Genomic DNA, 24,075 nt, shown 5'->3' on the forward strand with positions numbered 1-24,075 from the left:
TAACTGCCTCCATCAAAATATTCATCTGCTGCACAAGTACAGCGATTTGAGCATCCATGATGACCATAGGATGCGAGAAACTGGGCTCTGCTATCGGAGGTGGGAGGAGTATCTTCCCGACGGAAAGACTGTCTCGTCGATTCGGTTGAATGTTGTGCTCTAATTTTTAGAATGATTGATCATAGTTTCTCTCCCACCTGATGCACCAATCTGTTGCGGCCAACTCTCTGTCGCCTGTCGTCGATGATGAGCACCTACAAAACAACATCCTCACAGACTGAAATTGTGTCCAGTGGAAACCTTTCGATGCTTAAGTTAGAGAGAAAATTGATGCACAGTAGATTCGAATGTTCAGAGTAGCAGAGCTCCGACTCAAAAGTGTCTTATCGGTGCTGTTCACTTACCTTCTTTTTATAGATAATTCTGATGTAACTGTCGAGCACATGGTCCCGCTTTTTATGGTGCTAAATTATCGGACCATAATTGTGGAGTTATTGGATCGTTAATTTCTACTAATTGCCGTGATACGTAGTCGATAATCGTTTATAACGGTTACAGTATGTTGAACAGATTAGCCGACTATATGTCGGTAATATTGATATATCGGTAAAATATTCGAGTGACCATCGGTAAGTAATTCTGGTATGCCAAAGGTCATAAATCGGAGGTTGATCAAGTTGTACGCTATCGATTGATAATAGCCGACTATCGATCGGTCAATCGATTGTGAGTCGGTATGATGTACTCAATTGATCGATGTAGAGTCGAAGTCGGAGAATCGATTGATTTGAGTCGGGGGTCGATTGACTTGTCCCAACAATTAGTTTGCTAATATTCAAACCGGCACTCCAAACGAATAAGATCGAATGCTGCACATTGTTTTCCTTGTTGTATAAGGCAAAAATAGACTAGGTCCTTATTCTTTAGTGGTAGCATAAAAGAAATGGAGACCGTTTTTGCCTCGCACAACAAAGAAACCAATGTGTGGCACGTCCATCTAATTCCTTCCCTAGAATATCCAAATCAAAACTCGGCCACTTTGAACAATCACCTTTGAGAAAATGATGGCATTTCCTTCGTCAAGAAGAGGACACTCTACAACAATTGGTATATAATAATTTGTGTCATCTCCCTAATGCTAGGCTTTAACTTTCTAAACCAAGATATATTCATTAGCTTAATTATGCATAGCAAAGCATTGGTAATGGGACCAAGGAGCTCCTCGGCAATCTAATATGGTCCATGATTTGGAGTTGGAATGCAACAAGATAGAGATGGCTGATGAGGCTATAGCAATCATCATCCCAGATGTTTCTCTTTCCCAAGAAACCCCTACATGCAATCTTCCTAAAAGGACATGCAATATAGAGTGATCATCCGAACATCAACGATAATGTGGATGAATGTGATGAGATCTTTATATTTAATTATACCATGATGATTCTATATGACAGTGATATGAAATCATTTATACTCCTCAAATCATCGCTCAAACTAGTGATGTGATACTTATCTTTGAGATCGGATCTTCAAGATCACCCCGAGGCTATGATGTTAGGCTAAAATTTGAAGATAAAAGTGCCTTTCAATCCAATAGAAAAAAATTGGCATATTTATATGTCAATGATATATTATATCAATATTATATATATTATATTATATTATACTAATATTATATATATTATATTTATAATATATTATTAATCATATTACTATCATATTATTATTCAATAATATTACTATTATTCAATAATATTACCTCTATTAATTTTATTTTCTTAATCAAAATAAATATTAGTATTAGAAATAATATATTATAAGTGTAAATAAAATTATAAATTCTATAATAACAACTAATATATCTTTACAAGATTAATAATTTATAAAAACTAATAAATATATTTTTTGAAATATATTAATAATTAATATATCGTTAATATACTAATATTTTATCATAAAATTTTTATATGATTAATATATCTATTCTTATTAAATATATCCAAATTAGTTTTGATATTATATGGTCTTAATATTGAATTTCTATAAAATACTAAAGAGTTTACTCGTACATATCCTAGGATTTTTAATCACTAAAATATAGCATACCAAATAAAATGATATCATCAAGGATTATATTATCTCAAAACAATGATCACTAGTGATCTAAGATCATCTTCGTAATCTTTTTTGGATCACCAAACACCATCTAAAGAGCCAATCTCTTTCTATATAGAGTTGCTAATATTATAGTTTGAATTTTTCCATCCACGCTATCTCTTCCTCTCCCTCTAATGTGTGTGTGCATGTATGCACCCACCTGCAACGAGTATAAAAAAAAATAAATACGTATATTATTCTATTCAATTTCTTAAATTAAAAAACCTATTGGAACACATCCAATCTCCAAATTCCAGTTCCTATGGCATGTATGCATGCTTAGAGCGGCAGAATTGATTTTCACCTTCCACCCTCAAATCAAGGTCCATAAAGAACGTGGTTGCTAGCGTGGCGGGTCCAGCAATACCTCAAAACTCACGATGCAGTTGTTTAAAACTATGTATATTGTATCCTTGTCCTCACATTTTTTTTTTATTTCCTTTGCAATTATAATATTGTGTTTATTATTTTTTCCTTTTTAAAAAAATCATTAACATGGTGTTCAACTTTCAAGAGCTCGGTTGTGCAACATGACTTGGCTAGAAACAATAAATTCCGATCCGAACAAGCTTTTCATTTGGACAAGTAATTATCTTGTTTCTATATGTAGCGATTACTGATTTCTACAAAGAAGAGTTCTTATTTCAAAATTTAAAAGTTGTAAATTAAAAAAATTCACAGATCATTAATTTCTACTATCCCCCTGGTCACACCCTTCAAAGTCCACTCCACTGAAAGGTCCCACAAAAATACCCGCCACAACATTATTCTTCAGAACGCTCATAATTGCGTCACAAGACCTGAAGGTATCTCCTGTTTAGCCAAAGCTAAAGCGACTTTGCAGGAATCTTCTACCTCCTCTGTCTAAACATCTGTGATATGTTGCGATCTATATGGACAAATTCACTACTCCAGAAATGCATGAGGATGTTATCCAAGTGGCTGTTTCTATCGGACCGGAATGTGCCCCACCATGCTCATGACAGCTGCATTATCAGGGAGCCTGCGAAGCAAATATGGATATTTATGTTAATAACAGCATACAATCAGTGAGATATTCTGCTACTAGTTCAAGCCGGCACTCCTGATGGATAAAACTGAATAGCAGACATTGTTTTCTTTGTTGTACAAGGCAAAAACAGTATCGACTAAAACGAATATTCCAACAGTATCAAGTAAAACATATATCTAGTGGGACCATGTCTCTATTTCTTTCATGTTACCAATAAAGAATATCAATGGTAAATGAGCAGCCTACTATATTTAACTAAATCATGTATCAAGAAGCTGATTATAAACACCCATGAAAGTTTGTTGTGTAATTACAACTATAACCAATAAACCTCATCTGGCTGTTTGTGATGTAACTGAAACCTAAAAAGCAAAAACAGAGGTTGTAGTAAATCTAATATCTCAATATATTATGCGGCTAATATTCATCAGTTACAGGACTACAGTCCAAATGAGTAGATGCAATATGTACAAACACTGTGTATATAAGTCCTGCATTCAATTAAGAAAGAACCATCCAGTGCAACATGATAGACAGCATGATAGTAGACCAAACATAGAAGAATATGAGAAAGACTGAGTATAAACTACAAGAGGAATTGTAGCAGCATTGGATTTGTTAATCACATAATGATGGAATTCTACAGCTAGATTCTAGTAATAGAGGATGATAAAAGATTTAATTGGAGCAACTACTACACATCATCCTGTATTAACAGTATGATAGTACATTCCTAAATTTGAGTTAGGTGGATCTGCTTCATGATGCTTTGTCAGAAATTTCTCCTGAACATCTGCGAGGCATTCTCCTTTGGTAAAGATACTAGAGACATTCATCTTTCCGTTTTTAATGCATGTTATTGGATTATAAAGAACTTTAGTGATTTAGTCAAATCATTACTGTTATATGACTGCAAAATTTATTGAAAAGTACTTAAAATAGGTGTTACTTGGTAGAAAATGAGAGTCTTCTTTTTAGTTGCAGAGCTACAGCTTAAATACAAGAGCTGGACCAACCTGAAGAAGAGGAAATTCAACTGATGAATGGAATTCTAACATAAGAAGAAGAATGGTTTGTTGTAGACCTGCTTATTAGGCGGGCTGGGCTCAACTTAAAAAAAGACAGAATTTTCCAAGGCCGGGCCCAGTCCGGCCCAGCCTTCAAGCCTCCTTTTCAGGCTTGAGTCCGCTACATATCGGGTTTTGGGCTTTCGGGCCAGGCCTCGGGCTTTTTTTTTTTTTCAATTAGTTTGTTGAAAATTGGAACAACAGAAAATTAGAAAGCAATAAGAAACCCGATACTTAAAAAAAAAATCAATAAGAAACATAATAAAGTGGAAGAAGGATTGGAAAGCATGACAAAGCAAAAATGAGACTCAGAAGACATAGCATCTATTCTAATAAGGATTCTTGAAATCATCCGATCCCAAATCTTCTTCATAGTCTCAAAAAAATTTATAATAGTTGAAGGGAGCCACATAGTTTGGTTCAAAGTGATGTTTCAATGAAACAATTTGATACCCGAATCTCAAAATCCAAATCCATCAGAACAATATTAATTGGCACATGATATTCCAAGCAGATTCTCAAGAAAGAAGGTCCCGGACTCGTCCATCAGCTATTCAGCCAATTAATTGCACATGATCAAGATTTGGGATGAACATAATTAATCGCGCTTACCTGCCGGAGCCGACATCACTGGCCGAGAGAAGATGGGGAGGCGGGGTAGGGGGGATACTAAGGCCTGGGAGGCAAAGAGGAGGTGGGAAGAAGAGGAGGCAGGAAGGCACGGATGTGTGAGGAGAAGGCGCGAGGAGGAGGCACGACGGCGGGAAGGAAAAGCCCTAGCCCTCGTGCTAGCTTGGTCGGGACTCGAGAAGAGCCGAGCACACTGAGGAAGAGGGGAGGTGATGCTCGGGCACAAGGTAGTAATCGGGGGTGACGATGATGGTGCGGAGCTCGACGGCGAGGCGGAGGCAGTAGTTGGACCAGGTGCAAGAGCCGACCTCCATGGAAGTAGTAGAAGATCGGGAGCTTGGGGCTGTCGGTGGGATAGGAAGGTGGTGGCAGGGTTTGTAGAGGCAAAGGTGGAGGTTGTGGCCTCGTGGGCAATGCGCCGGTGTTGAAGAGTCAGGAATCAGGGACGGGGATAGGGTGGCTGGAGTGGCGTATTGGGAATTGGGGTTTGGGACTCGGGAGAGTTAAGATCCTCGAGAAGAAGAGGAATAGGACTCCTTAGTCGTTATGGTTACACTATGTGGTCTTACGGACGGAGCAGCATACGGTATACGGGCTATAGGATTCTTTTGGAGTTAAATATGGATGCGGGTTGGGTCAATAGAAATCCGAGCTTAGCGCAACCCGTCGGGCTGAAAATAATAGCCCAAGCCCATTTTAAGAGGGCCGGGCTCGGGCAGGCCAGGGGGGGCGGCCCGGATTTTGAGCAGGTCTGGTTTGTTGTCAACTAGAAATTAGTTAAGGCAAATTAAAATAAATGTGTATTCATTTTTCTAGTCTAGTGGAGGGTTGTTTAACTACCTTTTCTAATAGGCAACTCATCAAGGCCTTTATGAAAGATGTTCTGGAAGCCATTAAATCTTTTGAAAGAAAAGAAGGGTTTCAAACCATGAAGTTATCCTCATCTTCCTTTACAATGTGGGTCCTTATCGGAGATCATGATATACATCTCTTCATGAAAATTCATGAAAATGTGCAAACATGCAAATTTTAAACCATACTAGAAAGATTCCTAATCTATAAAAAAAAAAAAGAAAAAAGGAAGCATATCCCCCACCAATTACAAATGTTTTAAAAAATAGTTGCCTTTGGTAACTAAGTATGCTAGACCTCAGTAACCCCATACTCATCTCTTTGAAAACTCAAGAGCACATTCAATAGAACGCATAGTTCCACTTATCATTTAAAAAACATATAGAAAAGAACAGACAAAAAAATCATAGGAACAGGAAATAGAAATTTTGGAATTTTTAAGAGACAAATTTAAAAATTAACTGCATGCATTTATATCAATTCAATAAATTCAACCTGATTGTAGGCAAGTGAAAAACCAAGACTAGCAGATGTTAAAGTATAATCTTTTGAATGCTGATCACCGCACAAAGACCTGTCAATCAACCCAGAACGTGTACATTTTCAGATATTTTATAATGGACTCCAGCTTTCAAGATCAAGATGGTCTCACTTGTCTAATTAGCCAGAGTTAGATAACGTGGCAATGTGCTTAGAATACCTCAAACCTCATAACCACATTACTCTAAAGAGATATGGCAGACTTACTTAAGAGTAGCAAGAGATCTTAAATGAAAATGTATGTTCCACCAACTCTAAGAAACATCAGAGCAAGGGGCAGCAGAACTCCATAGTAAGTGTGAATCTGGTCTCTGCAAGCAAAAAAGTTACAAATCACAATTGTGATGCATTAAAAAGAAAGAAAGATAACTGGGTTGGATGCTATTACAATACAAGCCAAGACACATTGAACCAGGCAGTGCACTTGAATATAGGGAAACAAAGAAAGCTAAGAAACAATTGAGAAATATAAAGCTGCCATGCATTTCGCATGCCCAATTTGCTGCTACAACCCCTTGATTTATGCAACAATTCACCTCGGAATGGATCAGGACACTGACAATAAATATTTAGATGCTTTAAACATCAAACAATTACTTTTAGATACTAGATAGAATTTACTGAACGCAACAAGAGGTTGACAACGTCATTTCAAATATTAGTTCCAACCATGGTATCAGTTTCTTATTGGAATGGTATGGTACTGGCATGTAACATACTGACAAATGGTAACGTGTTCCATACTGGTACCATGTAGGGATACATTTTTTTTATATTTTTCCCTTTTTACTTTGGAAATGAATATTTAATTAATCTTGTTATGTTTCTGCATGTTTAGCCTGTTTTTGAAGGGGTATGTGATATTAGAGTGCTGGTATTGCACCAGCGGTTTCAAAAGAGTTTAAGAAACTAGCAAGTAAGGAACTTTGTAAATGGGTTTAAAACTTTAAGCACTCAAATAACAGCATTTTTCCCTTCTCTCTCTATCTTGCTCTGCCCCCCACCCTTCTCTTTCTCTCAATCAAAAGCCACCCACAGGACCAGGAGATGGGATAAAGGTGGGGGTTGGGGGGGGGCGCGCGGAGGGCTGGCTCTCTCTCACCTTTTTTCTTGAATTTAAAGTAGAATCAACTGGTTTGAACTTGATCTAGCCTAATTGGCCATGGTACCAGCTGGATCCAGCCAGCACCATTCAGTATATAATGTACATAGTTACATATCAATTTGAGGTGATTCCAGCATCCCACGCGGAGGGCTGGCTCTCTCTCACCTTTTTTCTTGAATTTAAAGTAGAACCAATTGGTTTGAGCTTGATCTAGCCTAATTGGCCATGGTACCAGCTTGATCCAGCCAGCACTATTCAGTATATAATGTACATAGTTACATACCAATTCGGGGTGGTTCCAGCATCCCATGGTGGTTACGATATTGGTTTTCTGGTAGAAGGCTAAGGTATCAGTTTTATGATCCCAAGATTCACCGACTTAGAACCGGATCCTACACCGTCCAGCCGACGGTACGAGTCGGTATGCCTCCATACTGGACCATACTGGATCCGAACTGACATGAAAACAAGGAAGAACTGGGAGGAGGAAGAGAGAGAGAGAGAGGGAAGGAAGAGGGAGGGAGAGGGAGGCAGGTGAAGATGTCGGTGGTGGCTGTTGGAAGGCCACTAAAGCCTCCAAGGCTCTGCGGTCCTCCATGAGAGAGATTAAAGAGAGAGAAAAAAAAGAAACAATGGGAGGGGAAGTTGGTGGGAGGCTGTCGGAGGGCCGCCAGACGATGGAAATCCACTCGCAGTGCCGTTAGTTCGAAATAAGGGAGGGCCCCTGTTTATCGAATTTTTTAAAAAAATGTGATGCATAGGATTTACTGACTCCACTGTGAATCGCGCTTTTTAAAAAAACATAATGAATAGGGGTGGATCGCTCTTGTTTCGAACCTACAGCAACCGCAGATGGATTTTCATCATCCAACAGTCACTTGACGGCCCTCCAACGGTCTCTAATCTCTCTCATGGAAGACCATAGAGCTCCGAAGGCCTTGGTGGCCCTCTGACAGCCTCGATGGGTTGCTGATGGCCTTTCCACTCTCTCTTCCTCTCTTTCCTTCTCTCTTGCTCCATTTTCGCCAGATTTCAAATCGAATGTCTGAACCACAGCAGTTGACCCACAGTACAGTTCAACATGCCTTGAACCGCTCAGTTTCGAGTGGTTCAGTGAACCACGTATGATCCTTTTCCCCTGGTCTAGAAAACCAAGCCATATTGCACTAAACCAAGGATGAATCCCATGCTCTTCATTAACAAAAACCAAACAACTTTGATGATAATTACAATATTTATGTTAATGTTTTATAAATAAAAACTCATATCGTCATAATGAAAAGTTGAATCAACGAACATAAATTATTAATATTTAGTACATTTCAGCTTTGTTTTGTAGTCTAATGCAAGATATCATAATAAAAGAAAATTTTCGATTTTTATGGGGACAAGAAACATGGAAAAGGTTTGCGTGGAATCCTTATTTATATCCTCATTTAAACAGAATAAGAATTGTAACATTACAATTTTTGCACTAAGTTCAAGTCTCTATGATTGCTTTAATTGCTAGGATTATAGTTTGATGTCCTAGTGAGAATAAGAAATTTTAGAACTGTCATGGGTACAATTGAAAATCTTTTAAAAGCTTCCCTTGTATCTCACCAGCTAGTATCCATTAAAAAGCAATTTTACATCTTTAATATATAAACCTTCTAATGTCTATCTAAGACATCAATAAATGGTTGAATGTGGGCAACCATCAAAATTAGAAGACTACCACACTTTTAGTGTCGACAAAAAGTGAAGCTACGAACATAACCAAAAGCCTCTCTACCGTATACATGGGATAACATGATGCTGGTATTCATTGAAATATATAAGTCATTGAAGGTATCCTCAATGAAAGTAAGACTTCATGATAGAATACTTGTTTCTTTGCACTAAAAGAAACATATAAGGAAGAAAAAAGCATACAAATGAAAAGAACAAGATATAAATTATTGGAACAATGAAGCCATTTTGCATTGTTATAAAGAATTACCGGTTTAGCAAGAACGCGGAACACAGGGGAAAGGACCAACTAACAAGGACATCAGATTATATTTAAACAAGAAGAAATACCTCCTCGTTTCTCAAATACTAAAATGACACCCATCAAATTGAAATGGGAAACTTAGAAAAACAACCACAAAAGATTAGAGGAAAAGATAAAAGTAAATTGCTCAGTAAGCACAAATTAAATAATTGATATGGTTCCTCTATGCGATGTCAAAGAGGATTGGTGCAATGGATCATAATTAGGAAGGCATATATAGATGGAGTAAAACTGGTGTAAGATGTCCATATCTGATCATTGCTTTTAAATTTAATATATAGCAGCAGGCAATAAATATGCCTGTGCACTAGCATCTATACTAGAAGCAATTACTTTATCAATTGCTAAAAATATGAAATGGAGCTTACAGAGGTCGTAGATGTTGACAAGTGACATGTTCCAAGTCTGCAGGAATCATGAATTTAAGTGAGAAAAGAAAAAGTTGCGTCCAAGAACCCTGTCATCCACTAAGATAGCACAAAGGTCAAGTGGATGCAACTAGAATAGAATGGTGACTAGTTCCCAGATATGCACTCTCCATTCAAATGTAAATTTTGATGATGTGATGAGATTCTAGCGATCCTTTCCCATTAAGATCCACCGCCATTAGAATTCTCCTTTCATCACAAGAAATTATAATCCATGGTTTGAAGTTTCATTAGTTTTAGATTCAACCAGCCATTTCTCTACTGCTTCATCACAGAGTTCAAGTGTCAGCTCCATATTTCCCTCACCATAGTTCAGATCAATAAAGATATTGTATATCTCCCTGTCAGCAACCAAACCCGCCACCCTCATCTCTTCAAACAATTTCCTTGCTTCCAGCAACCTCTTCTTCCTGACAAGTCCTTTGATAAGAGCATTATATGAACTATCTCTAAGATGAAATCCCCTCTTGACCATCTCGCTATGAAAATAACATGCCTCCTTCATGTTTCTTGCCCTGCAATGTCCCCTGATCAAAATATTGTAAGTGTTCTCATCAGGCATCACCCCTTGAGTGCACATTTCTCTATATATTTCTGTTGTAGCTTTCATATTCTTGTCAGTGCAGTACTGCTTCATGAGAGAATTATAGGTTGTCGTGTTTGGCAGAATATTCTTCTCCACCATCCATCCCAGAAGCCTCTTTCCATCTTCTAGCATCCCCGATGCACAGAACCCATTCATTAAAACATTAAAAGTCACAACACTTGGTTGGATACCTTTATCGAGCATTTCCCGAAGGAGGCTGTGGGCCCGATCCATCTCACCGGCCTTACAATAAGCATCCATCAAAGTAGTATAAGAATATGTATCCGGACTAATTCCTGCTGCCTCCATGTCCACCATGGTCCTCACTGCCTGATCAATATTATCAGATTTACAAAGACCGTTTATTAGTGAGTTGTAGGTACACAAATTCAACTCTAGCCCCATTGCACACATCTCATGCAAAAGCTCATTTGCAGCCTCCACCTCCCCCTGTTTACAGAGGCCATCAGACAGAGCGGTGTAAGTCACAACATTCGGAATCAAACCCATCTGCAACATCTCATTATGGAGATGGAAGGCATCCTTCATTTTTCCTTTCTTGCAGAATCCATCTATAAGTGAAGTGTAAGTGACTTCATCTGGACTCAACCCCTTGTGGAGCATTTCCTGAAAAACTTGATCAGCTTCAGCCATCTTTCCACTCCGGCTAAGCCCATAAATCAGAACAGTATAAGTCACAGCATCAGGAACTAGTCCACTTTTCTTCATCTCACCAACTAGCCGATACACAGCAGGCAAATTACCATTTTTGCCAAAGCCATTAATCATAGTAGTATATACCACTGCGTCAGGAGCTACTCCATGATTCACCATTCCTAGAAGTACCCTCTCTGCCTCCACGACTTTCCCATTCTTACACAGGAGAGTGATGATACTGTTATAGGTGAAAGAGTTTGGTTTCAGTCCCTTTGTACTCATATCATCAAACAACTCCATTGCCTTCTGCGATTCCCCAACACAGCAGTACCCATCAATGAGGGTGCTGTAACTTACAACGTCTGGCGAGACAGTCGCCTTCGCTTCCATCTCCAGGAGGATTCTGTGAGCCTCCCCGACTTTCCCTATGCTACAAAGCCCGTGAATTATGATATTATACGACTTGACATTCCACCGAACACCCGATACAGGGAATTGTACAAAAACACCCAGCATTTCATCAACCGGGAGGCGGGCAAGGAGGGCATTGCAAACGTCGACCGAGACGACAATACCGTAACTGACCAGATAGGAGAAGAGGTTGTGGGCCTCATCGATCCTATCGCTTTTGAGGGCCACCCAGAAAAGCAGGTCGAAGACGGAGGGGTCGGAGCACCAGTACTTGTATGTGTAGACGACCTGCTCGACGAAATGCTTGTGAGAGGCGAGGCCTTCAGAAAGGAGGTTGCGCGCGGTCCCACGGTGGCCCGAGGCGACGGCGATGTGGGCGGCGATGGCCTGGGCTTCCGTGGGAATAGGGTTCTTGTGGGAGCGGTACCAGCGGAGGAGGGCGACGACGAGGGCGAGGTCCGAGCGGAGGTGGGGGAGGACCCAGATGAGGTGGTCGGAGCGGAAGAGAGAGGCGAAGGGGCTGAGGACACTGCGGAGGGGCTCTGAACGGCGCTGCTTGAGGGCGGTGGTGACGCGGTGGACGAACTCGGAGTCCCTGATGGAGGACTTCTTGGGGGAATAGTCCGGGAAGGGATGGATACTCGTGGTGACAGAGTCGATGATGGATGACGATAAAGGCCGCCTGGGGTCGGGGATCCGAGGGCAACGGATAAGCCTCTCTATCGCCGAGCGGAGGAGCATCGGTCGCCCTTCCACCTTGGTTTCCACTCCTTGCCATCCGCCTCCCGCTGGATAAACGGGTCGGTTTCGCGTTTACGTCCCTGACCCGGCGGATCACCAGGAGTGAACCGGCCACAAACACCAGCCGGCTCGGTTTCTCTCGAGAATCTTTCTTTATGTCAGCTTTCAAAAAGCAGGGTTTTTTACCAAAACTTAGTGATATTTAAAAAAATATATCAAAATAACGCTCATTTCAAATTATTTATCTAATTATTATTTAAAAAAAATTAATTTTATATACCAACTCGCTACACTCCACACCATATAGAAAGGTGAATCAACAACAAAAGAGCCAGAAGGGTGACTCATAGAATCGACGTATGGAAGAGCGACTCATAGAACCACCTTATCATAGAGCGACTCTTTTCTATTTAGCCAAAAAAAATATACAAAACTAAACCCTCGGTGCAAGAATATTCTCTCTCAGTCCCCGACGGTCCTCCCTCCTCCTCTCGACCCACCCCTCTCTTCCTCCCCAGTATACCACTGTCACTTCCTCCTTCTCCCCGTGCTCCTCGATGAGAACCCCCCTCCCTCTCCTTCTCGACCCTCGGCGGGCCTTCCTCCTTCTCTCCGCCCGCCACCTCCTCTCCCCCACCCCCCCACATACCGTCGTCGCTCCCTTATCCTCCTCCGTGCTCCTTGACGAGAATCCCACTCCCTCTCCGTCCCAGCGGCCCTCCCTCCTCCTCCCCAGCATACCGCCGCCATTCCCTCCTCCTCCCCGCACTCCCTGACAAGAACCCCCCTCCCTCTCCTTCTCGATTCCAGTGTCCCTCCCTCCTTCTCTTGGCCTACCCCCTCCTCCTCCCCGACATACCTTCGTCGCTCCCTCCTCCTCCCCATGCTCCCCAGTGAGAACCCCCTTTCCTCTCCCTCTCGATCCCGACGGCCCTCCCTTCTATCGACGATCCTCAATGTGCTGCCCCACCCCAATCTCGAGACATCAGGAAGATAATTTTTATTTTTTATTTTTATAATTTTATTTTTAATATAAATTATAAATTTATTTGTTCAACAACATAGTACAGGAGGAAGATAATTTAACTTAAATAATGTTAATTTATAAATAAATTATCAAAATAATTTTCTACTCAATTGTTATTTTTTTAAAAATTTTACATTACATGGAACCATAGACCTATCTTTTGATTAAAGTACATATTCTAAAACATCCGCATAGTTATATTTTTTATATGGATGGAAGAATTATGTATATTGATCAATTGATTGTCCAGTTTGGACAGTTTGAGAATTGTAATTAATTATATAGATAATTATGATAATCAATCGATGTGTAATAGGGGCCGAAAAAATTTTGGACAGTATTTTCTTTAGTTCTTCTCATACATGTTCAGTCATGTGGGGAGAACTAAGAAAAAATACTATCGAAATTTTTTTCGACCCCTATTGCATATCGTTTGATTATTGTAATTATCTATAAAATTAATATAATTTTTAAATGAGATATGATCTAATTTTATCTATTAGACAATGATAGGATGCATTTATGATGTAAGTCATTTTAAATATTAAGTACTTCCTTCTAGTGAACATCTGTTTATATGTTCATGCAGTAATTTCTCATGATAATTTCCAACAAAATGCATCCAAACCTTATCACTGTTATCTTCCATTGAGATGGGAGGATCAGTCAGAATACTAACGGTACATATTATGATGGTGAAAGGATCCGAATGACCATGGTGGATCGTAATGCAATATACCTAGAACTTGTACGAGTCTGCTATGCTGTCACTGGATGGAACCCCAACCATTATGGGTTTTCCTACAATGTAGATTTTCGATGCATACTATTGGACAATATTTGGCTGTACCTATTGAAGATGATCAAAATATGAACATCGTCTTGGACATCCCATCAAAGAAGATTTTTCGAGTGGTTGAAATTTTTATTGAGCCGGTAGCAGTAGGAGTTTCGGATGGTGGTGAACAGTATATTAGTGTGTCTCAGGCTGCATCTACTCCACTTATGCAGTCAGGGATGGATAGTTCTCTACCTGATGTAGCTCCAATGGCCGATAAAATTAGATGTGAGTACGGAGGTACTTCTGTATGTACCATTGGTAGACCAGTAGCATCCGTGACTAGTAATCCTCGGTACATGGTACATACAGAGTCTGCATATCAATATCTATATAACATCATATTTGATGATACGAGGGTCGATCCTAGTTATGTGGCGGCTACCATAGAGCACGAATCTTACGATCCTATATCACTTAATCAGTCACATAAAATATGTGCTGGACTTGAAGGATTGAAAACTGTAATGGCTGATACAACTTTATTTGAAAATAAAGCCACTGTTAGTTATAATCCTAATCCTACTGATGACAAAGATGAGGATGATGATACAGAGTCTGATGGCAGTGATTGTGGAGCATCTAGTGCAGAAGAGGATGTCCCACCATATGAGGCACTCCTTGTTCCTGAATTCGAGCTAGTTGGTGCATCTAACGATGATGAGGCCACATCCTATGGAGCATTACCAAAACATCCATTCTTTGATGGGAATGAAGAGTTAAGAAAAAAAATAGTATTTGGATCAAAAGAACAAGTCCAATATGTCATGAAACAATATACCATTCGCATCCACCATCCTTTCAAAATCATCGAGTCAGATAGAGTTAAATAGAGCATCATGTGTAAACAGTCCGATACTTGTAATTGGCATCTCCGTGCATTCTTTCAGACCAAGATGCAGTGATAGAAGATTACAATATATAAAAGGCCACATACATGCTTGAATACAGATGTGATGTGAGATCATCTATAGTTTGACGCACGCATGATTGCCGATATCATTAGAGGATCAGTTAGGACAGAGATATCTATATCCATATCAACCTGTCAAGTTTATGTATGTGATGCATGACAGTGTGAGGCATCTTATAGAAAGACGTGGATAGCTAAATAACTTGTTATGGACAAGCTGTTTGGAGATTAGATAGAATTTTATAATACATTGGATCTTTGCCTAGTTGTAGTTCATCGTGCTAACGAGGAGACCATGATAGATTTTATAAATTTTTTTGCAACAGAGGCAAACACAGAGATGTTCTACTGATTTTTTTGAAAATTTTAAACTATTTTGATTATATAATCATGTTATGTAAATGCTTAGAAAAATATATGAAATGATTATGTTATTAATATTGGCTATTTATTATCTTTAATATTTCTTACCATCTTTGATATTTCTTAATCTTTGTCGTACACTTGTCTTTACATTTTGCACCTCAAACATGGTTGGTTCAAACTCTGATGTGCATCCGAGGCCGATTGATCCTATCATGCTCTATCTCCTGGCTCGACACCATATTGACAGTATATATTCTGGGAGGGATATGGGGTCCCTATGCTGCAAACACAGAGGCTCCACTGTGATGCACGTCTGGCGGCCACATCAGAGGATTGCAGAGTATCTTCATGTGATTGGTTTTTATAAAGTTTTTAGAGTTTGCAACATACAGCTTGATTAGGCCCTCATTACAGCCATGGTAGAGCGATGGTATCAAAGAGGTGACGATCATGTTGCAGAACGTTGCTGTTCTCTTTAGATTACGAGTGCATGGGCATGCAATCATTGGTACTACGCAAATCATTTGATCGGACCTCTGCGAGAAGTTATTTAGGATTAGACCGTTAGAGGTGATATTGTCGGGGTCTTCATTGAGATTTCACTGGCTTCATGATATGTTCCACCACTTACCGGATGATGCAGATAATGAGACCATACAGAGGCATGCACAAGCATTTATTCTTTATCTTATCGATGGCCATCTGTTTATCGATAAATTCAATTTTCACATACAGTTATCGTACTTACCCCTACTACGTGATCTTGATATATGTGGGCAGTGAAGTTGGGGCAGTGCTACCTTAGCCTTCTTGTATCACGAGCTCTGCAAAGCCATCAGACCAGATACACGTGAGATAGCAGGGCCATTGGTGTTGCTTCAGTTTTAGGTCTGGGAGTATTTACATGTCGGATGGTCAAATCGGGTGCTTCCCAGGGTAGAAGCCCACCAGCCAACAGCGGGAGGTGATGTAGTAGGATATGTCTCGTTAGATATGGATGATGTTGATTTTGAGAGTCCATTTGATAGCACATAGTACGACTAGACTGATCCACTGTGATGTAGGTATGTAATCAGTAATATTGATTTTATATAATAAATGATTGCATGTTTTCACACAATAACATAATGACTTTGTTTTGGATAAATGGAAGACTTGACTGATTCGTGTTAGCAATTCGATGCCACACACAGTTATATACTATAGAGATCAGCTAGATTAGTAGCGTGACGATTAGATACTATGGGTGCCTTACACACCAGAGATATTGGCCACATTGTCCGAGATATGTTGATCAGATCTGCATATATGAAGGATACATGCACCTCTCATTTGCTTCAACATTGTGGAGATCTATTGTCAGAAGTATGCGATGTGACAGTTTGGCATGCATCAGGACATCCCCTACCATGCGACACTTGTGACGCTCTCCACCATTTAGATCGATGAGGGCGGCATTAGCACGATTGGGTTCGAGAGCATCGGGAGCATATTGATGCATGGGAGCGACCGGAGGATTTGATTGTGGTTGGTCCACCCATGCTTCCCATGATGGATTATTATGATCTATATCTGCAATGATATAAGAGCATCACTAGATGATTTATCTTATCATTGATGAGTGAGTGGTCCGATAAGAGGTTTTGTCCTTCGGACAACGTGATAGATATTGTCGTGAGTACATTTTACTTTGGTCTTATTTTGTTATGTTGTTATTGATATACTTATGAATAATATTTATTTTTTTTCATACTGATAGTTTCAGAGGATCGTATCGCTATATCATACGGCAAGAAGTGACTTTCATTCGGTCACTATTAGGTGCAAGGATCGAGCACTTGCTGATATTATGGATGGCTTTGTCAATATTATGCGAGTTGTCTCAGAGGATAGACAAATTCAGACAGTGCGATCGACGAATAATCTAAATACCTCTTTATATGCTTGACACACCTTATGCCCTAGCTTCTCAGACTTCGACCTCTCCATAGATGATGTATCTCTATCACAAAGGATGAGCGAGTCGGGAGACACATCGTATCGACCCGATGAGCAGCAAGACGATCTGAGAGTTTCTCGAGATAGACGCTAGGCATATATTGATAGGCCGAGCATGCTCCCACCTCCCTCTCCATTGATCGATACCGTATTTGAGCCATCACGCCAGCGGCTAGAGGTGACCTACATTTATGAGAGACGGACGTGCAGGAGGTCCCAGTATCTTAATATATACGTTTCTCGATAGTTGTGATACTTGTATATTTTTTTTATTAAAAAAATTTGTAATCAACTATTGGATTACATTATTTTGAAATTAATATTATAATTTTTTTATATGAAAGTATATGTTATAATTTATATACGTTTCCCGATAGTTGTGATACTTATATATTTTTTTTGTTAAAAAATTTTGTAATCAACTATTGGATTACATTATTTTAAAATTAATATTATAATTTTTTTTTATCTGAAAGTATATGTTATAATTTATGTTAGTTGCATAAAAAATTAATTGTTGATCTTGATGTAGGTTATATGGAGTTTGAGATTGTCTAACATTTCTAATATATTATAATAATATAATAATATATAATAATATAATATATTATACTATATTTTTATATATAATTATATTATATAATATATATTATATTATATTAATATAAAGTATTGATATAATATAATATTATAATATCATATATATATTATATTATAATAATATATAATAGTAAAATAATATCATATATTAATATTTTATAATATAATATTATAAATAATAATATAATAATATAATTTATTATAATAAATAAAATAATATATAATAATAAAATATATTATATTACAAATTGATATAATACTATAATAATATAATAATATAGTATAATATATTATAATGTATTATATATTAATATTTATAATATATTATAATATATAATAATATAATATAATATTATACAATATTATAATAATGTATGACAATAAAATAATATAATACACAAATATTTTATAATATAATATTATAATTAATATTATAAATAATATTATAAATATAATAGTTATAATATTTTATAAATAATATTATCATATATTATAAATATATGATAATATTATAAATAACTATTATAAATATAATAGTTATCATATATTATAATATTTTATAAATAATATTATAAATAATAATATAATAATATAATATATGATAATATATTATAATGATATAATATAGACTAATAAAATATAATAGTTGTATAATATATTATAATTATATAATATATTTTTATATATTATATATTAATATAATATAATATATTATTATATATTATAATATAAGATAATATATAAAGTTATCCTATGAAGTTATTATAGAGTCGTCCTATCGTAGAGTGACTTATAATGTCATCATATTGTAGGACGTCTTATAAAGTCATCATATCAAGATTCATTTTGTAGTCTATATGTTACTCAATTTATAGTTAGATTGGTGAGTTGGCATATAAAATTATTTTGTTATATAGCGATTTTGTTTGAATAGTAATTTGATGGATAATTTAGGAAAAATATTATTTTGATAATTTTTTTAAAAATAACTATATTTTGATAAAAAATCCAAAAATAAAGTACAGTTGACAGAGCATCGGGAGGAGATGGGCGGTCCGCCCGATTTGGGACTGGGGGCGACTTGGAAAGTGTTTTTATCCCTTCCTTGCGAACCCTAGAGAGATCGTGAGGTCCCTTCCCCCATCCTTTCTGTACGTCTTCGTTTCCTCGATCCTCTAAGTTCTGTTGTTGTTCTTCCGTTGGGAGGCTCCAGAAAGATCATCAGGGCTCGAAGAGGAGGAAGGGCTTGTTGCCATCTCGTTGCAGAATCGAAGGATTCGAAGGAGACCGTCTCTCCGCACGGTCACACTCACATGCCTACACCTCGAGGTTTTATCCTCCCGTCTTCTCTCCCGCTTCCATTTCTTTCTCGCTCGATTTGAAGCCAGAGATAGCCCTATAGCTGAAACTGGAACTAAGGCTTTCCCTCAAAATGAGAGCTTAATGTTATTGTTGTTATTTTATTTTATTTTGAATAAGAGAGCGGAGATTGTTTCATGACTTTTGTTGCATAACTGTAATATTGTTCATATGAATTTCTCTGTTCTGCAGAGGTATTGCTTGTCTGATTATGAATTGGTCAGCTCCAAAATCTGTGGAAATTTGGTACGAGTTCTACATTCTGCAGTTCAATTAATTGCCGGTTGGAAAAGTGCTAACTTGGGTAGGTAGTTATTAGTTTATTAGTGAAAATCTGTCTTTAAGTTGTTTTTACACCTGAGATAACAGTGTAGGCATTTCTCCATCTTTTTCAGTCTGTTACTTGATTGGAGATGGCAGGTGCATAAGTTTTAAAAGATGGGGTCGGATGACTTTATCGATCTTGATGCAAACAACCACGAAGGTAAGGACTCGGATCCGCACAGGGTGGACTTCAGGCTACGCGAAACTGATTGTTTGGCCAGTAAACCTCAAATGAAGGAAGATGTTCCTTGTAGCACCAATATAGAGACTTTAGAGGGAAACAGTGGAGAGAAAGACGGCCAGCATGTGCAGGATATGGACCTTGAAGATGATTTGGTACCTTTTACCTCAACAAAGGGTGATTTGGTACGGAATGAACCCATACGAGAGAGTACTAGGTTGGCTGCAACTGCAGTAACAGTGGAGAAGCTGAATGAAGTCGAGCCTGATGAGGAGAATTCATGTGCAGTTCCTTTAAATGACATCAAGTCCAACAACCTTTTGATTGATGAAAGTTGTATCCTGTAAATGGTTTCTCTGTTAATGGTTTCTTTCTGTCCCTTATGTTCTCAGTATGTTGTTCAAGTGCTTACGTAGTCCAAGTGTTCTCTGATTCATATAAATTGTGTTTTGACATCAAATTTGTTATGAATGAGGTGAATTGTAGCTTCAGTTTTTGTTATTGTTTTCAATCCTGTATCCTTATGCTCTTTGGACTAGTTTTTAACTTGCATCGTATTTTACATGTCTTCCTGGTTTTCCCTGATTTTGGAATTCTAGCATTAACAGGAGTGAAAAGAGCTCGAATGACATATGTTGATAAGCAGCCATCTGTACATGTAATTTACAGATCATTGACAAGGTCTGTCAGGAACCAATCTCTTCTAATTTAAAGTATATATCTTCATGTCTAGTGGATATTGTTACTCTCAAGTTTTGCATGATGCTTTTTATCGGTGCAGAAATCTTATAGTGTATCTTTTGTTTCTTTTTAATCCAGAGAAAGCAAAAGAAAACTTATGGAGCTACTGCAGCACTGGTCTGAGTGGGAAGCTCAACGCCAATCTTCTTCAAGTGTAAGATTCATCTCAAGGGCATATGCATACAGTATCATACATTACAAATGTTTTAAATTTATTTGGTATATAACCTTCTTTCTGGCACTTTGTTAGTGTATTAATGCTTATAATCTGTTATGTTCTGCTTGCTGCTTGGTATTCTTTGCTAGGATGCAATCCTAATCAGTTGGCACTTCTGATGTAACCCTGGTAGCAAATTGGGGATTACTTGATGGTAGTGATAGCTTTAATGCGGATTTATAGCATTCTCAATAATCTTTTTCTGTGTAATCTTAAATCTTAAAACTATATAAAAGCCCAAAAATTTCTTCCATGTGAAAAATTTTACATAGCTAAGATGCCCATATATCACTTAAGATGACCATCTACTACTTCAATTGCAAGGCACTTTTAGTTCCATGGTTCCTCGAATTTTTTAAGACACAAATCTCTTTTCTTGAACTTAGCATAGTTTCAATTTAATCCTGGTGAAGGAGTTGCACAATTATGTATATTAATAAGCAACTCAGACTGTATGGCATCTGAGCCACTGAACAGAGCAATGATGTTTGTCCAAAAATCGAGTCAAAGATAGGTCAAACAATAGTACTTCAGATTTGAGGGTACAGAATGCTACCTTTTTCCTCAACTGTCCCAGACTAATCATAGATCTGGTTCATGCACTGTGTTTCTCATTCTCACTCCCAACTGACCTCTACTTTTCATGTTCTATACGTACCAGCTGAGCTCTATTTCCTATTTAGACCACTACTGGTTATGTGCAAAGTCAGAATTATGACAAACTTAGATTTCTAAAAGAGCAAGGAAGAAGCAGAACCAATAAACACATTTCCTAACTACAACTAAGATTACTAGGTTCCGAGCACCTGACAAGTCACTTAAAATTCTTTCCTTCCAATGCTTTTTAATGTCTCTAGAACAACTATCTTTTCTCCATAGGCTAAGCAACACTACAATCAAGCTGAATAATTTAAATAATTTCATGAGATGCATGTATTATTTAGATATTGAAAAAGAGTAAGAACGATTTAGCTTTCAAATAAAGATAGAAAAATCAGCAAAATCTTAATAAAGATAAGATATGATGAAAATAGGTCATCCTTTCACTTTAAAGAAAGGATTATATTTTCTATAAGTTTCCAGTTTTATGGTTATATGAGTGTGATTGATCAGTGTTTAATGTATAGATGGAGTCAATTGAGTACAGTAAGTTGCATTTGGTTACCTAATTTTTGTCCAGTTTTGGTTTCAGAGTTTTTTTTTTTATATTTTTTTATAAATTTAAGAGTTCAGGAATGTTTGATACATGGTTGGTAATTTCGCAGCGCTTTTGATTTAGTTTAGATGGACATGGCTAAGGGTAGGAATAGATTGTGTCTATAAATACTAAAGCATTGAGGTACTTCTTTTTTGGACATTGGGTGCAATATTTCTTTTTTTGTTTGCTTTGATGAGCAATCCTAATTCCTTGCGTATACAATAGCATGATTCATACCTTGAATGTACAATAGCATGATTTATTATTCTTGTAAGTGCATTTTTACAGTTCGTGGACTTTTCCTTTTAGAGGGAAGAATGAAAGATATAAGATATCTTGCATGTTTTATGTTTTATATGTGAATCATTTGTTTAGTTCTTTTGCTCTTATTTTGGTGATTTGGTGTGCCCCTGTACCCTGATCCATAATTTGCTTGTTTACATCTAGGCAATACAGATGGGAATGGTCCTTTTATATCAGCTTGTATGATGATTTTATATACATGCTACTGAATACATTTCTTTGGTTCTTCCAAACAATGGTTATTGTAGCAAGCCATAGTGCTTGATACCATGTGTACTGTGCCATACTGGTGCAATATGGGGGCTCGATATGGCACTGTACCCATATAAAGTGGGGAAGAAAGGTGAAAGCGAAATAAGAAGAATAAAAGAGGGGAAGGGGGAAATGGAGGCCCGGGGCCAAATTTTTATTATCCATAAGTCCATATAACTTTAAGGGCCCATTTTTTTGAGGGTAAAAAATTTATTCAGAAATTTATATTTTTCTGGATAAGTATTTTGTAGGAAACATTTAGATAGAAAAATAATTTATCGATGTTCTTTTATGCCTTGGCAAATGACTCGGGAATCTGTTACTCATGTTCTTTTTCATTACTAGTTTTCTGGATAAATTGCTAAGATCTATCAATATTTTTCATATTATCTTTTATTATAGAAATATTATTATATATAATAGTATAATATAATATATTATAGTAATATAATATAATATAATATAATAATTATATTATCATATTGTAATATATTATATCATTATATTATATATTATCATAATATATTATATTACATTAGTATCTTATATTAATATAGTATTAGATATATTATATAATATTATTATTTATAATAACATGGTATAATATATTGTATTATATTAGTATATATTATTATATATAAAACATATTATATTATTATATTATTATTAGAGTATTATATAAATATTATTATATATAATAATATATTATATTATATTGTTATTATAATATAATATAATATATTATTATATATAATAATATTTATATAATATATTATATTATTATGATATATTAATTTATAATATATTATTATATTATATTATTATTAGGTTAAGGGTATTAAGAAAGAATTAAAAAAGGTTATATTTTCGATTGATGGAAAAATGATTTAGCCACCCCCTAGGTAGATAAGATTTTTTTTTCATTTCATGGGTAAATGCTACTGATGGAGAAATAACTTATCCATCTTGAAAAGCGTGAGAACATGGGTAAGTTGGTCAATAGAAAAATTTGATCAACTTTTTCATGATATTTACCCATGAAAGAACAGGCCTTAATAGGCTACCTGACAGCTAATTGATAGAGCCTATGAAGGGGCTAAACTAAACACTATCCTTGTTGTGGTTGGGACTCAAGGGGTCATTGCTTGGTGCAGCAGTAAAGACTTGGGCTTATGAGTGCAATGGCATGGGTTTGAGTTCCGGGGCAGCTGCTTTATGTTAAAAAAAAAGGCCAAAACTTAGGTCTGTCCCTAGTTCACCTCTCCCAAGTGCCTGAATTGATGGGAACATAACTGTGTAATGACCTTTTTTCTGTCAGTTGAATAAGCCAATTTGTAAGAGGGCTTTCTAGGACTCCTAAAGAAGTAATCAAAAATTTTTAAGAAAACTGCAAAATCATACTGCATCTGAAAGTTTCTTGACTGAGAATAATTCCGAGACGTAAGGTAAGACCGCTCAGAACTAATTTTGGCTGGCTTTTCTTTTACAAGCAAGGGATGTTGCTGCTATTTCCAGATGCCTTCGCTGCATCAACATC

General features: G+C 37.0%; 2 protein-coding genes across 4 annotated transcripts in view; one reads left to right on the forward strand and one right to left on the reverse strand.

Annotated features, from left to right (window-relative positions):
• Positions 1 to 2,777: 2,777 nt before the first annotated feature.
• LOC105042441 (uncharacterized) lies at positions 2,778 to 12,337 on the reverse strand. 2 transcript variants are annotated; one of them, XM_019848917.3, is made up of 4 exons: positions 9,767 to 12,337; positions 6,466 to 6,569; positions 6,214 to 6,292; positions 2,778 to 3,160 (listed from the first exon to the last, which is right to left on the reverse strand). In XM_019848917.3, the coding sequence occupies exon 1, from the start codon at positions 12,219 to 12,221 to the stop codon at positions 10,032 to 10,034; it is 2,190 nt and encodes a 729-aa protein (XP_019704476.1). In that variant the 5' UTR covers positions 12,222 to 12,337; the 3' UTR covers positions 2,778 to 3,160; positions 6,214 to 6,292; positions 6,466 to 6,569; positions 9,767 to 10,031. The 2 variants fall into 2 exon arrangements, with proteins under 2 accessions (XP_019704476.1, XP_010917962.1); XM_010919660.3 differs by lacking the exon at positions 6,214 to 6,292.
• A 6,693-nt stretch (positions 12,338 to 19,030) lies between these two features.
• The window catches only part of LOC105042440 (uncharacterized), a 43,189-nt gene continuing 38,144 nt past the window's right edge, over positions 19,031 to 24,075 (forward strand). The window contains exons 1-5 of one of the 2 annotated variants that reach the window (XM_010919657.2): positions 19,031 to 19,292; positions 19,515 to 19,626; positions 19,718 to 20,163; positions 20,427 to 20,508; positions 20,647 to 20,722. In XM_010919657.2, the coding sequence (XP_010917959.1) occupies positions 19,761 to 20,163; positions 20,427 to 20,508; positions 20,647 to 20,722 (561 nt within the window). In that variant the 5' untranslated portion in view covers positions 19,031 to 19,292; positions 19,515 to 19,626; positions 19,718 to 19,760. The remainder of the gene's footprint in view (positions 19,293 to 19,514; positions 19,627 to 19,717; positions 20,164 to 20,426; positions 20,509 to 20,646; positions 20,723 to 24,075) is intronic. The other variant, XM_010919658.3, reaches the window with a different exon arrangement.

Source organism: Elaeis guineensis, chromosome 3, assembly GCF_000442705.2.
Source record: "Elaeis guineensis isolate ETL-2024a chromosome 3, EG11, whole genome shotgun sequence".
Classification (NCBI taxonomy): Eukaryota; Viridiplantae; Streptophyta; class Magnoliopsida; order Arecales; family Arecaceae; genus Elaeis; species Elaeis guineensis.